The sequence below is a fragment of the Chelmon rostratus genome, chromosome 7, assembly GCF_017976325.1.
Source record: "Chelmon rostratus isolate fCheRos1 chromosome 7, fCheRos1.pri, whole genome shotgun sequence".
In the NCBI taxonomy this organism is placed as follows: Eukaryota; Metazoa; Chordata; class Actinopteri; order Chaetodontiformes; family Chaetodontidae; genus Chelmon; species Chelmon rostratus.
Window position 1 is genome coordinate 12,107,790 of NC_055664.1, and position 14,437 is coordinate 12,122,226.

The window sequence follows — 14,437 nt, forward strand, 5'->3', positions numbered from 1 at the left end:
CAGAAGGTTAATAAATGCAGCTGTTTTGTGGTTAATTGGTACCAGCCTGGGGTCTGAATGTGGGGGTGACACCTGCAATCAGTGTTGCCCTGACGACCACAGCGCGGTCAATCTACATGATCAGGACGCCAACCATGACAGTTAATGTGCAAGAGAGCTTTAAAAGAAGGCAGAATCTCATGATTTGTCTCATCTGATAAGACCGGACAAACTTTCTCTGGAGAGAAAGGAAGAAAGTCCGGCTCATCAAAATGAATTACGTGTATAGAAAACATCTGCAAAGCCAGTTTGACTTTAAATATTCTGGAAACATCAATGTTTGCTTTCTAGCAGTCTCTGCCTTTTGCTGGCGCATTGCCACATTTCTCGGCCACCTGTTGATCAGTGGATGGATAAGAAAACACTGGCAGAAATGTGTATCCGGTCACCGATGCGCTCATGTGTCCTTCAGAGTGTGCGCCGGACAACGACCGAATGGGGACACATTCATAAAACCATTGTCCATTTGTGCTGCTAGTGGCCTAAAACTCCACCGTGTACTTTTAAACAGAAGAGACACGAAACTGACATCACCACATCCCACAGAGAAATGTTTTGTGAACCGCTGAGTAGAGTCATTCTTTTCTTCTGTTGTGCCATTTGTCAGTGAGTAAACAGCACATAGGCTAGAGTTACACATCGAACGAGCTGTTGATGCATTTGCTCCTGAAAACATGGCCAGTTCAACCGCCAAACCTTCTCTTTCCAAACACAGCTCACCTTGAAGCTTAACAAACCTTACGTCGGCCTGGACTGGAAACTAGCCCTCGTTTGTGCCTCAGACGCCATTTATACACATGAACACATCCTTCCTTCTGTAAGCTCACTGAAGGAATACGCTGTGGTCGGCAGGTGGAGGAAGAGGAGGAGGAGGTGCACCTAGCATGCCGTGGCGGTTACTTTCTCCAGCCAAGGCAGGATGCACCCCTCCAGTTCTTTGCATGGTAAGGATCAGGCAGACTTCCGAAGCTGTCCCTCTGTGTGTTTACAGCCTCCCCCTCTGATCTGGGACAGTTTACGAGAGGAAATATGTCTGAATGGGCTCAACTTAGAGTGGACTGTGGGAGGTCCCTACACCGCGGAAAACCTGTTTTTCTCAACCATGATTGGAGCACCAGGGCACGTAGGAGGGAAAGTCAATGATCGGATCTTGTGATTGGTGGGTTACTTCTGCAGGAGGAAGTGGGTATTAAAGTACCCAAACCTCAGAGGCTGGGGGTGGCAATCTCTGGCTGACAGTAAAAACATCAACAACTCTTTGACGTAAACAATGAACCCACAGGAACATCTGAAACCGTCTAAACAGAGCCAAGGCGAAGGAAAAAGACCTGCTAATGACAAAAAACACACGGCCCAACGTATACAACACTGTCTTAAATCTTAAATGTGTCACATTATCCACCTACTGCCAGGTACAAGACAGGGAAGAGGGTGTCCACAATATGCAGTAATCATTAGGTAAGGAAGGCTACTTTCATTTCCTACATTTCACTGAGGGTTTAATGATCTGTCATCCGTTCATCCATCACAGGCAAACTCAGACAGTACTGACTGGCTTTTAAGACCAATTCAGAACTTTAAATCACACGTGGGTCCATTCATGCTACACCTTGTTCAAATATGTGCAGAGTTTTTGAGTGTTTTTGAATGTTTTTTCTCCTATTAGCTATAAACCCACAACCTAACAGGAGCTGGATAATCAGCAGCCAATCAGCTAAACGCTCAGGTCCACATGACATGTGTCTTGAAATCTGAAAGATGAAAGCTTTTGTAACCTACGCAGGTGTGCAGAGATCGATTCCGGCATCCAGACTAATCTAAACTAATCTAGACTAATCTAGTCTGGATGCATTACCTTTGATCACACTCAGCCATCCTGACCAAACCTTAAGAAGTAGCCCATCTTAGACACACGTTCACATCTGTTGACCGATCCAGTTGGGCCTGGCCAGTCTTACAAAACTGTTACTAGGGATGCATGATAACTGTTTTTTAAAACCGATACCGATAACTGATAACTTTCAGCTCCTAAAGCTAAAGTTAGCGTCTTTAGCAGGCCGGCCGTTCTCATGCGCTTTCCAAACTCCATCAAAGCGGTGGTTATGTTTCAGGCAGCTGACCAGGTTTGAAGTATTAAAACTCGTGCAATTTCTCCCTCCTCGTGAAACTCGCTTGGAACATTTGTTATGAATAAACAGCGAACAGTCTTCTTCGGAAACATTGAAGAAGTCTGAACTCTGTTTTCATAAGCACGCTGTGCCGCATGCTGCATTCAAGGTGTAACGTACATTCCCCCTGTTCCCTCGTTTGGTAGTTGTTCTTTCGGCCGGCCTTTTTAAGTTCATGTTTCTATTCCTAATGTGTAACATGTGTAAAAATGCCGTGAATATTAATTCAAGTCAGCAACTACCAAAATTATGACCGAGTAATCGAGTTGTTTTCTGGGATGAGGAGGTATTCTTGATTTTTCCCAGTGACAAAGAGTTTTTCTGATTATGCCAACGTCACATGAACGCAGCATTCACTGCAGGCCATTCGGGTCTCATAGTGGGAGCGAGGCACTGCCGTGCTGACAAAAACACATATGTTATCGGGGCTGTTCGTCATGATATCGGACTTATCGGAATGACGTCATAATTTCCTGTTATCGGGCCGATAGTTATCGGGAGCTATCGTGCACCCCTAACTGTTACACGTGATCATCATGTTGAGAATTGGTTAGAATTGGTTTAGAAAATTCTGATTATTTACTTTTCTGCATCGATCTTTCACAATATGCATCAGAAAATCAGACTTTTCCCTTATTTCTATACAGAAGACAAGTAAAAGCCAAGTACAAAAACCTAAATTACACAGCTGAGACTGCTCCATTCTGACCAATGGGAGGGATCAGACTCTCCATCACATGCATATAACTTCCGCAAAAAGGAGATTATGCCCATTCATCAAATATGAAGAGCCAAACCAGCGAGCCAAAAGCCATTTGTTCACAAGAAGCAAACGTGTGCTGGCTGAAAAAAAAGCAAAAAAAAAAAAAAACATGTCAAAGGAACCATGGGAATTTTGTGCCAGTCCGCTTGTGGATTACTTTTGCCACCGACACCACAGTCTCAGCTACATAGCTGTGGCCACAAGGCAACCTCAGCCAGACAAAGAGACAGACAGACGGACCAGGGCACGGACGTAGAAACAAATAAAGGCAGGCAGAGATGGCCACGGTGACGAGTAAAGATGCACAGACGGCGGCTGGTTCTCACCGTGTTTGACCTCAGTCAGCTATTCCCGCACGGTCATGTCCACATCTTTTTATGTGCTCAGCCCTGTTTGTCAGTGTCACACACATAAAAGTGTCAAAAGTGGAACCCATGGCCAAAGAAAGAGCTGCTGACAGAGGAAAAAAACATGTTTGGTAGCCCTATGGGCAGTCAAACAGGAAGCATGTTGTTGCGTGTGGATATGCGTGCGTAACCTGCCTGCCAACTTGCATTTGCGTGTATATATATATATATGTGTGTGTGTGTGTGTGTGTGTGCATTTGTACCCAGACCACTGCATATTGTGCAATCTGTCGTTGAACTAACATGGCCTCTGCCTGGGGAGGAAGGGCCCCCGAAACTGTTGGAGGCATGTGGTCAGCGAGAGGTAGGAGGGATGGGGAAATGGACAGAGAGAGAAAGACAGACAGAGGGAGAGAAAAACAGAGAGGCACCAAAGCAGCGTCCACACACACACACACACACACACACACACACACACACACACAAACACACACACTTTGGTTCCAAAACACTTCTGACTGCCATCATAAAAGCAGCTTGCCACTGGTGATGCGACCTGCATCTCCTCACCCCCACACCTCCATCGCTCTCTTTTTCTCCCTCCTCTTCCTGCCCGAGCGTGAGACAAAAATGCAGCAAGACATCAGGTGTTGCTATGGCAACAGAAGACAGCACAAGTGAGAATAATATGGACGGATGCCACCGTGAAAGGAAAACAACAAAACCGAAGATAATAAGATAATAAACACCTTTGCATTTTAGATAAGACGCCCGGTGTTCCATCACTCCCGACTTAACAGCGGTGAAGGACACCGGTCTGAAGCAGCAGGTATGGCTGTTGCTCTTTACAGGTTTTTCATTCTTACACCGTTACTTTAAACTACAACCTTTTATTTACTGATTCAGACGATCCATGCAGCCACGGTCCAGATCGTTATTCATAAGGGTTACTGCAACCGAGGCAGACTTTGTTGATCCAAACTCTCCTCCAAAGTCATTCATCAGGTTAAATGTTGTCAATCACTGATGGTCAGAGTTTTGAGGTTGACAGCAGAAACAAACTCCTCATCACCTTTGGACACCACAGCTGGTGACCAGGAGGTAAGCCGCTTTGAGCCGAGAGACGGTTATCAGAACAGGATTCCTTTAAATCTACCTTTTTCCTCCAGTAAGTACGGCACTTTCATATCCTACATCTCCCACAATGCAACTCATAGCCACTGCCATTCGACCCAGCCTGCTTGGTAAAGCTGAGTTCAGGTCATATGGTATGAGTTGGAGCGATTCCTGTGCTTACAACAACGAACAACTCAAGATGTCCATATTAAGAGGCTCCTTGGACTTATCAGAGTTTTTTAGAAAAGTTTGAGTATTCTGACTCATAATTACTGCTTAGATGTTGACGTGAACACTATTTGCAAGTCAGAATCGCATAATTACGATAGCTCCAACGTGACATTAACTCTTTCTAGCTCCACGGCCCCAGTCTGCAGAGCAGGTTTCCTGTCGGGCAGTCTCCAAGGCCAAGCTGAGAGAACTCTGATGGTATTTTCTCAGACGTTAGAAAGCTCCCTTCAGGGACCCTCCAACTGTTCTCAGTCGCACTTCCCACAAGCAGTAAACTGATCGTCAAATGCACAAATCATTGGCGTGCCACTTTAAAGCTTTCGCACGCTCTTTTGTTTGTGCAAAAGCTACAGAATCTGAATGCACATGCAACTGCAGTAACATCATGGGTGTTCATTCACAGAGAGAGGATGCATGATAATGTGGACGCACCCCGTCCTGCACCCCCACGAGCCTTTACGGAATCAGCACAGGGCCGATGAAGGGTTGGAGAAGTTGTCAGTTGCTAACATGACATCCCAGCTCTCACTCAGCTTCCAGCACAAACAGTGTGGGAGTGCTGGACTGAAGGTGGCAGTAAAAAAAATGCAGGTTTCAGCTGAAGATACATACAGTGAATAACCACATGAGCTGAACTTGAATACACTTTGAGACGCTGCTGAGATGGAGAGATAACTAAACTCTGCCTCCAATTATTACGACCTTGCACCACAGGACTGCTTATGTGGCCATTTTTTATCTTTCAGGTAGGATAGCTGTCAAAGCGCGTGCCTGCAATAATGTCCTCACTCACGCGCCCAAATGTACTTAATGCGAGACATGTGGTGCCTTTGTGACACTTGTTGAGCCTGACGCCCTCAGCTTATCCAAAAATCACACTATTCAATTAATCTTCATCGATCACAGGTCCATGTGCCAGGCGACACGTGAGCTGGCATCACCCCGTACAAGCTTGGGTGTTTACGTGGGAGGGGGGGTCGTGCAGATGCGTGTTTATTGGATAATTTTACAGCGGGCCCTAACCCCACATCTAAACACCGGAACTCTCGGTTTTAATAATTCGTGATTCCATCTTCTTGACGCCTGGGCAGAGGGGAGGATTGTGCAAGTTCACTTGGCAAGCAGTCGGCAGGCCGACATCTGGAGAGCATTACGTCTGCAGGAGACGCGAAGCCAGGCTCGGTGCACGGCTTGCCCCTGGATATCAAACTACGTGTCATTAACGGGGAGGGTTTTATTTTTCCCCCCGCTCCTTAACAGGTCACAGGCGGCAGGTTGCTAACCAGAGTCCGCGCGTTTGTTTTAGCGATTTCACGCAAAAGCGGAGAGGGAAAGCATCCTGATGTGACAGCATGAAGGGAAAATAAGAGTGACAACAGGAGGGGAGGCCTGCAGCTGCAGTCAGTAGGTTAGTGAGGAGACAGTGTTGGCTGAAGCAGGCCTGCGGGCCAAATAGCCATTTTCACCACTGCTGTTTGCCATTTTACGAAAATATCCAGCGGCACGTTAACACGGGAGAGCGGCGGAGGCGCAAATTGTTGCTCTGTCCCCCCTGGCTTGCGTAACGTGAATGGGTGCGTTTAAACGCATCACCAGCAGGGAACCGTTCAGACGCAGAGCTAATAGCAAAATATGATTGTTTTAAATACCCACAACTGGCTGCTAACACGTAAAAGACGACTAACAGCATCCAAGTGAAAGACGGTGCTCACAAAACATCTGTAGCTGCTCAGAAACCGTAGCAAGTCGCTCCGGGCTGGAGCCATGCACAGCGCGGCGGGCTCCGGCAACTGCTCGCACGGCTGAATCGCTTATTTACCGCTGCCCTGTCGACGGGAAGCGCCTCTCACACGCCCGCGTCTTACCTGCAGTCGCTCCGACGCGGGTTGCCACATATTAGCAGGATGAAACGGTCTCCGTCTTTACAACAGCTTGTTCTCGTTTCGTGGTCCGGCTCACATCTGTTCGCTTTCACGGCTTGCCTCTCTGTCCTCCTTCAGTCCGGACTGGTCGGCAGTGAAGGATGTGTTGCTCCGCCTGGCTGTAGTTACGAGACTGGCCAGCAGGTGGAGGTACCTGCTCTCCGCGGCTGCTCGGATCCTCATGCTGCGTTCAGGTGCTTTAGGAAATCGAGGCTCACCCAGAGAGATGGCAGACAGTGACAACGTGGTTTTGAGCTGCAGGCAGAAACTTGCTTGTATGTGTAATTATGCTAATGGAATGTTGTTTAGATGCTGTGGGGAATTTAAAATTGTTTTATTTAAAGTTTCAGCATGTTTGTGACAGGACGAGTAAAGATGGACCATATTGTACAAGTTATTGTTTAAAGGGCCAGTGTGTTTGATTTGGGGGAGGGGGTTGGCAGAAATGTGATATAGTATTCATAATTATATTCATTAATGTGTAATTGCCTGAAAATAAAAACTAATGTGTTTTTATTGCCTTTAGAATGAGCTCTGTATATTTACAGAGGAAGCAGGTCCACTTCTATGGAGTCCACCATGTTGTACCGCCATGCTTCTACAGTAGCTCAGAAAGGACAAACTAAACACTGGGACTGAAGAGGGCCTTTTGCATTTTAGCAGCCACCATAAGTGCTACTTTCTTGATATCCAGTTGGTTTCTATATGCAAACTCACTCATAAATGCCACTGAATCCTACACACTGGTGCTTTAAATATTAAATTACTCATCTGAAAGCTACACTAATCAATGTTCTTTTATTAACAATGGGTGATGATGTGACAGAGTCGCTTGTGAGCCCACAGAAAACTCACCAGACTCTGCAGCTCCCTTCGCTATTGAACAATTTGGCATCTTTCAGCTAATTGGTTTGGTTTTATGGCCTGCAGCTTCACTGTTTTACTTCACTTTCACTGCTCTCATCAGCAGAGTTTTCAGCAGGCAGCTATTTCTGGCAAAAATGCTGTAAAAATGTTACCTGGCCAGCACCGAATGACACAGACATTAACAACCAGTTGGTGAATATAGTGGAGCATTTAGCCACTAAAGAGCCAGATATTTCCTTCTGGAGTCACTGGAGACTACAGTGAAGTGAGAGTGAATACTGGATTCGCTGTGTGTCCAGAAACAGACCCCCTGCACTCCATCACAGTCTAGAGTCCAGATGAATGCTAATGCTAATTACTGCTTTAAGTGCAGTCATAGTTGGTTTAAATATCTTATACAGAATCTATCCTGACATATTTTTAAGAACCTCACACAACTCAGATTACAGTGGCTGGAAATGACCTGTGAAAACAATTTGCCAGCTAAGTCTCCTACTGATAATTTCAGATAAAAACATTCACTAGTACACAGTTTTCATATTCATTTAATGTCAAATGAATAGTTTTTCAACTGGATAATCAAAGGCACCCGCAGTGATATTTAGCACCATTATAGGAAGGACTTCAAAGCCTCAGACGATTATTCATCCAGACCAGAGTGGCCAGCGTGTGCAGGAATGCAGTTAAAATGGAAATGATCGTGTAAAAACCAACATAAATGGCATGGCATTATTTCAGAGGGTAGTGGCAATAAAAACTTGGTTAGTTTTAAATCCTCTATTCTCATAATTCCCAAGTTTTACAAAGGCATCTAAGGACAAAGTCTATGGCGAGTTGCTGCAGTGGTGCCCACACATTCTGATCTGCTTAAGCTTCACAAAAACAAGTCGAAAACAAAACACATTCTGTCCTTCTCAGTGTTTTGAACTGAGATTGGTTTGGTATGACCTTGTTATTCTAAGCGTGAAGTCTGGGAACTCACTGAAGCATCATCCATTATTTTGTGGAAAACACTGAATGAATTAATCCCACTGCTGCCAACTTTTGCACATATTTTAGCCACTGGGTTTTTGTAATGAAACCATACAAGTGCTTCTTGCCCAGTGAGAGACTCTCAGTTTATCAAGGTGGTGGCCTTGAAAGACACTGAGATTCTGTTATAGACGATGTGTTTTGGGACCCGTGTCAAGCCAGACAGCGAATACTCTGACCCTCCAGAGCATTCAGAGGGCAAAGGTCAAGCACAAGGCCTCCAAAGCAGACCATAAGCAAGGGTGAGAGCCATCAGTGACATCTGGTGCTCCTGCAATGTGTGCGTATGTGCGTGTTTGTACACACACATAATATATGAAGGTGTGTTGAGCGACGTGACACCACAGTCGCAGTCTGTATTTAGAGATGTTTACATGGGGAACATCTGGATAAAGCCTGGGGTCACTGAGGGTGTTCACATTACCAACACTCCATAAAAGGTCTTTCCCACGGCTCACGGTTCAGCCTGGTGGATATGACCTTGGGACATTGCAGAAAAACAGACGCTGGAAAGATTTTGCTTTTTTTCCTGGTTTTTGCTTACACATTTTTTTTAAAGACCAGGACCCATGATTTCAAAACAATTTAATCACACCCAAACCTCATTGCTGCGTCTTATTGTTTTAGCTAACCATGGCTGAGTTAAAAGAAATATATTTCCCAAAATAAAATTAACCAAAAAAGACATATATCTGGGCAAACTGTCTAAATAAACATAATTTTTCATAAGTTTTACATTAATTAATTCAAGGTCATGTCTGAGTCAGAAAGTAGCCAGCTGGACTGGCCATCGAACTAAAATGGAAGGAATCTCTGTCTGTCTGTCGTTTGATGAATTTTATCAGTAGTAATGATACAGCAGTAAGGATTTTGTTCATTCACTGTTATTTCTGAATGAAAAACGTCTTAGATTTCATAGGTAGGGCTTTTCTTCCAGCATCTCATGCTCATAACATTAGGCTATAATCAAATTTTTAATTGTGCATTTTGTCATTTCAATGCTTTGTTAAATGTTTTCTTTCACATGTGTGCAGTATGTCTTTGGCCTATATTCAGCCATTTAACAAAGAAGTAGAAATAACTATAATGATTGTTCTTATTAATAATGTAGGTGTGGCTCATGTTTTGGGAACACCTCAATAAACTCTGATGGCATATTGTCATATTACTGTGCTGTTAATAAAGTTTAAAAAAGGGAAAAAAAGTGGTGGGTCTGGCCCAGCAGGTCTCTGCAGGTTGACGATACTGAGAAAGCTGCATGCAGCAATACTGGAGACCAGGCAATCGGCCTGCTCTGAACAGGCACGTTTTAAATGGGTTCTGCACAAGTTATAGCTGACTGCATTGAGATCTACATCCAATGAATTAACAATTAACGCTAGCATCTGGTTCCACATTTTCCTGGACCAACTATGATCCAGAATTACATTGGTAGCTGATAAAAAGTGTTGGCCAAGCTAAATTGAATGCTATTCACAGCCTCACACATGCAGACAAACTAATGTGTGTGTTGACCTGGATGTGGATCCCTGTGCATTTAGCCATAATGGCCTTTTCACACGGCTTTTTTCTGTGTTTACTTTCTCAGAGACAAATAATGAGTCCTTGTCTCCCACAATCTCTTCAAAGAAAGTTAGCACAACCATACAGGCAACCTGTACAGCTGCCTGCGTGTAGACAAAATGAATTCACATGGGACACCAGGTCAGTACTGTAGATTATGTTCACTTGAATCTTTATTGTTTACATCATTCAACATAGATAATAGGTAATCATGTGGTTGCTGTGTTTAAAATGAGAGAAAAAAATCGGAGGATTAGCTGAGCCTATCGGTAAAACATTGCTTGACCTTGAGAGGAACAACACAGCTGCACACACAGAGAGTTTTCCGATTGGCAGGACACAGAAGCACATATATTCTGGAGTAGATGTCGGCCCTCTCGGCCTCCGCCTCCTCCCTCTGCTCCACCCTAAAGCTAGTAAGAGGCCACTCCAGCAAAGGAACTCTCATCCAGAAACTATTCAACACTGTCAATACTAGAGGTGAATTTGTACACTGACGTAAACAGGTACACTGAGTAAAACCAACTATTTTTCTGTGAAGTGAGAAATATACCTACCTACTATCCTAAATATCACTGAAATACATACAGTAGGATGGTAGGGTCACAGAACTCCAGTAAACCCACTTTCTTCACTAGTCATACACCATTGAGAAACTTGCATGTAAAGAACAGGACAATATGTACTTTAAAAAGATAAATTCTGTGACTAGTATTTTATACATGTATGTATTTCATCTAGTAACCACAAATTACCCCAAAGAAAATATTTGGCACAGTCTCGACGGAGAGAAATACAACTGCAATGAAAAAAAAATAACAACCAACAACCAAGTACAAAGGATTTTTAAACAATGCAGAGAGTACATCAAATCTAACCATGCACGAAGTAAGGCAACCTACTGCAGTGTGTTTTTTTAGATATAGAAAAAGATACAGTGTGTGCACCGAGAGGAGTGCACCTATCTCTACAACACCTGTAAGGACTGCTGTCAGCTCTGTTTGCTGAGTTTACTTTTAGAAATTTAGGCTCCGGGGTTGCTGGCCCCGCTGACAGACAGACAGTCTGGTGCAGACTAAAGTCATCGCTCTTGTACAGCAGAGGTTACTGGCAGTGTTGCCCATTATCAATAACTTAAGTAATGCAAAGTATGCTCTTATGCTACAATAAAGCCTTATCGTGGACTTTGACAGGAAAATAGATGTATCAAATTCCAGATGTCTTCTTTTTAAACTACAGAGTATGTTCTGGATGTTTTTTTTTCCACTTTACATTCAATTTTGTTTTGCTGTTGTTTTTTTCTTAAGAAATACTTTAAGATTTATGCTGACTTTCTGTATGTATGTGTATGCGTATGCACATGTGTACATGCGCAGTTGTGATGTGTACAGCTTGTGATGGTCTGGGATGGTTGCGTTTTACAAATCCTTTGTCTTGATGAGGGTAACCAAAGGCTTGTCATCAGGGCTGTAGTCTTCATAGGCGATGGGAGTGGCGTCATACATGGCAGGCCTGGACTTCTTGCCAAATCTAATGACAGAGCATAAACACCAACAGCGCGTCAATACTGCATGTCAAGTACAATTTAACTACGTAGTCCATCCTTTGTCAGTACAGGGTTAGGGGTATGGTGACAAATACAAAGTAAACAGTAACTTTTATAAAAAGGGGAACTTCAGTGATTGAGTGTTAAAATTCTATGAAGTTAAGGGGACTCACAAAAGGCAGAAAATAATTAACTAAAAATAAGAATGACTAAGAACATGACAATTTATGCAGCAGAGCCTGAGGCATCCTGTCTTTCTAAACTGGATCCTACACTTCCCACAATGCAAAGCAATCATGTTTGTTTTTGTTAGGCATCCCCTGCCTGTTCAACTCAACATCCACAGTTTGTCAATGAAGCAGTCTCTTATAAATTTGACGTTTCCCAGCCCAAGAAAAAAATGTTCTCAGACATTATAAAAGACAAAAAGCTCCTTCCAGAGCAACACAGCTGTTTTCAGGGGTGGAGTAGTACTCCCCATGACTCGTAATCTCATTTGATCTTCACAGATTATCCTTGACCTCGAGTGCAGTAATTGACGTAATAGTCGCTCGACTGTTGCATCATTCATTCTATTGTTCTGCACCAGAGACCAGGAGACACACAATTTCATTCCTCTATGTGCTGCACTGTATACAGATGCATGACAATAATGTCTCTCTTACCTTGTTCTGGAGCTTTTGACTATATCTCGTGGTCTACAAGCTCCAGATAAGGGCGTAAATGGACCTTGAGTTGAGATTGTTTCAGTCAGCACATACAAATCCTGTCACTGACCTGGCATGGCGGATGGAGGCGATGGCGTTGCTGAACTCGCTGTCGATGCTGCGGCAGTTGTAGAACTCCTGGTAGGCGTGGCGCGACGAGCCCTGGTACTCGATGCGGCTGATGCGGCAGATGCCCACAATGAGGATGATGAGCATGAGGACAAAGGCCACGCACAGTGCTCCGATAATGATATAGAGGGAGTGGCGGGGCATGTTGGTCAGGGTGTCCTCAGTGTGCGCTGGCTTCCACTGCAGGTCTGACACACACGGCCGTGTTTCCATCAATTTTGGGGACATTACACTGACTGACATTAATTTCCTGGAGACTTACCCTAACCATAAGGATAACTACTACTTGACTAAGCCTAACCTTAACCATAACGTAAGCCTAACCTTACCCTAAGCTTAACCCAAGTCTTCACCCTAAGATTTAATCACTTACTTTATGGGAACTTGCATTCTGTCCCCATAAGGAAGGTGAGTCCCCACAATGTGACTGTGTGGTCTACGTCCCGACAACATGAGTCAAACAAGGCTACTCACACACACACACACACACACAGGCATGCAGCTTTCCACATGTCAGATTTTAGATTAATAGCTGAACAGGAGTCTTCTGACAGGCTGACTTACGGATCTCACAGCTTGGCCCAACCCACCCAGGTGGACAGTGACAGGTAAAGCCATTTGATTGGTCGATACAGGTGCCTCCATGGTGACAAGGGTTGCTCTCGCACTCGTTGATGTCGACCTCACACTTCTCCCCTGAGTGGACAGGTAAGGTTGTGTTCAAGAACAGCTAGGGCAACGAAGCCGAGAGCAGAAACTGCACCTCTCATCTTATTCTTTATGAAGCTTGAATTAGGTCTTTTTTTAATGCAGCCTATTAAAAGTCACATTAATAGCCTGCTAGTCTACTGCTGCATGATGGGAGCAGCACTCACCCAGGTATCCAGGTGGGCAGGCACAGGAAACATTGAGTCCTGCGCTCTCACAGCGGCCTCCATTCTGGCAGCGCATCTTCAGGCATGGATCCTTGTAGATTTCACAGTGTCTTCCTGTGCACACACAAAAAGAAAAATTTATAGACGTGCGCCTGCATCTAAAAATAATCACACAGTCGCTCACATACACACATGCATACCTTCAAACTGTGGTGTGCAGACACACTCATAGGCATTGATGAGGTCCCTGCAGGTGGCGTAGTTCTGGCAGGGGGCGGACACACACTCATTGTACTCCTCCTCACAGTACAAGCCATGGTAGCCTGAATGGGACACACACACACACATATATACAGTATCAATATTTGAGTCATTAAAGAATTAAGTCATTTTGCTGCATTGCTGATGCTCTCGGATGATGTTTTAACCTTTATTTATCCAGGATGGGTGTTATTGTGACACAAGGTATATACTGCAATACCACTCTTGTCCGGCTGTTTAAAGTGGTATTGCAGTATTAGTTCAAGCACTAGTTGTTGGTACTGTATGAGTGCTGCTATTGTCTGTAATTTGAGTTTCAGTTGAGCTGCTCTTGTATAGTTTCTGTTATTCTATTCCTATTTTATTTCATATACTTATAATTAGTTTCTCTATTTATCTGTACTTATTCCTGTCTTTGTGCTGCTGAATTTCCTCTCTGTGGGATCAATAGAGGATTGTCTTTCATTCAGTTAGAGGCACATTGGTTTGTGATGGCAGAATTCAGCCCTCCATTTCTGAGTCACTTTAAAACTACTATTATTTTCACGGTTACTGACTCAGAGCTTCAACCTAATTCTCACATCTGCATGTGGTGATGAGCAGCGCTGTGGGACTTGGATGTCAGTAAAACTGAATTTCTCCTTCTCTGTGCATGTGTATGTAGTCAGGTTTATCTGTAAAGGTGTGCATATGTGTGTATGTAGCATTCTATTGGCAAGCATTGTTAATCCTACAGCAAGCAGTATGCTTGTTGATGGTGGTTAGAACTGAACAGGAACTCCTTGTGTGCACTTCAGCCACCACCTGATCTGGATTTCCCCTCCAAACGTCCAAGCTGGCTATCTTCAAAGCTGTTTAGAGCTAATCACAC

The 14,437-nt window shown here is 44.1% G+C and overlaps 2 protein-coding genes across 2 annotated transcripts in view; both read right to left on the reverse strand.

Moving 5' to 3' along the window:
• Positions 1-6,681, reverse strand: part of pid1 (phosphotyrosine interaction domain containing 1) — a 32,118-nt gene extending 25,437 nt beyond the window's left edge. The window contains exon 1 of the mRNA XM_041940741.1: positions 6,530-6,681. Within this exon, the coding sequence (XP_041796675.1) occupies positions 6,530-6,559 (30 nt within the window). The 5' untranslated portion in view covers positions 6,560-6,681. The remainder of the gene's footprint in view (positions 1-6,529) is intronic.
• A 4,785-nt stretch (positions 6,682-11,466) lies between these two features.
• dner (delta/notch-like EGF repeat containing) overlaps positions 11,467-14,437 on the reverse strand; it is a 61,213-nt gene continuing 58,242 nt past the window's right edge. Inside the window, exons 9-13 of the mRNA XM_041941248.1 lie at positions 13,506-13,628; positions 13,306-13,419; positions 12,995-13,126; positions 12,372-12,618; positions 11,467-11,578 (exon numbers count right to left, since the gene is read on the reverse strand). Coding sequence (XP_041797182.1) covers positions 11,467-11,578; positions 12,372-12,618; positions 12,995-13,126; positions 13,306-13,419; positions 13,506-13,628 — 728 coding nt within the window. The remainder of the gene's footprint in view (positions 11,579-12,371; positions 12,619-12,994; positions 13,127-13,305; positions 13,420-13,505; positions 13,629-14,437) is intronic.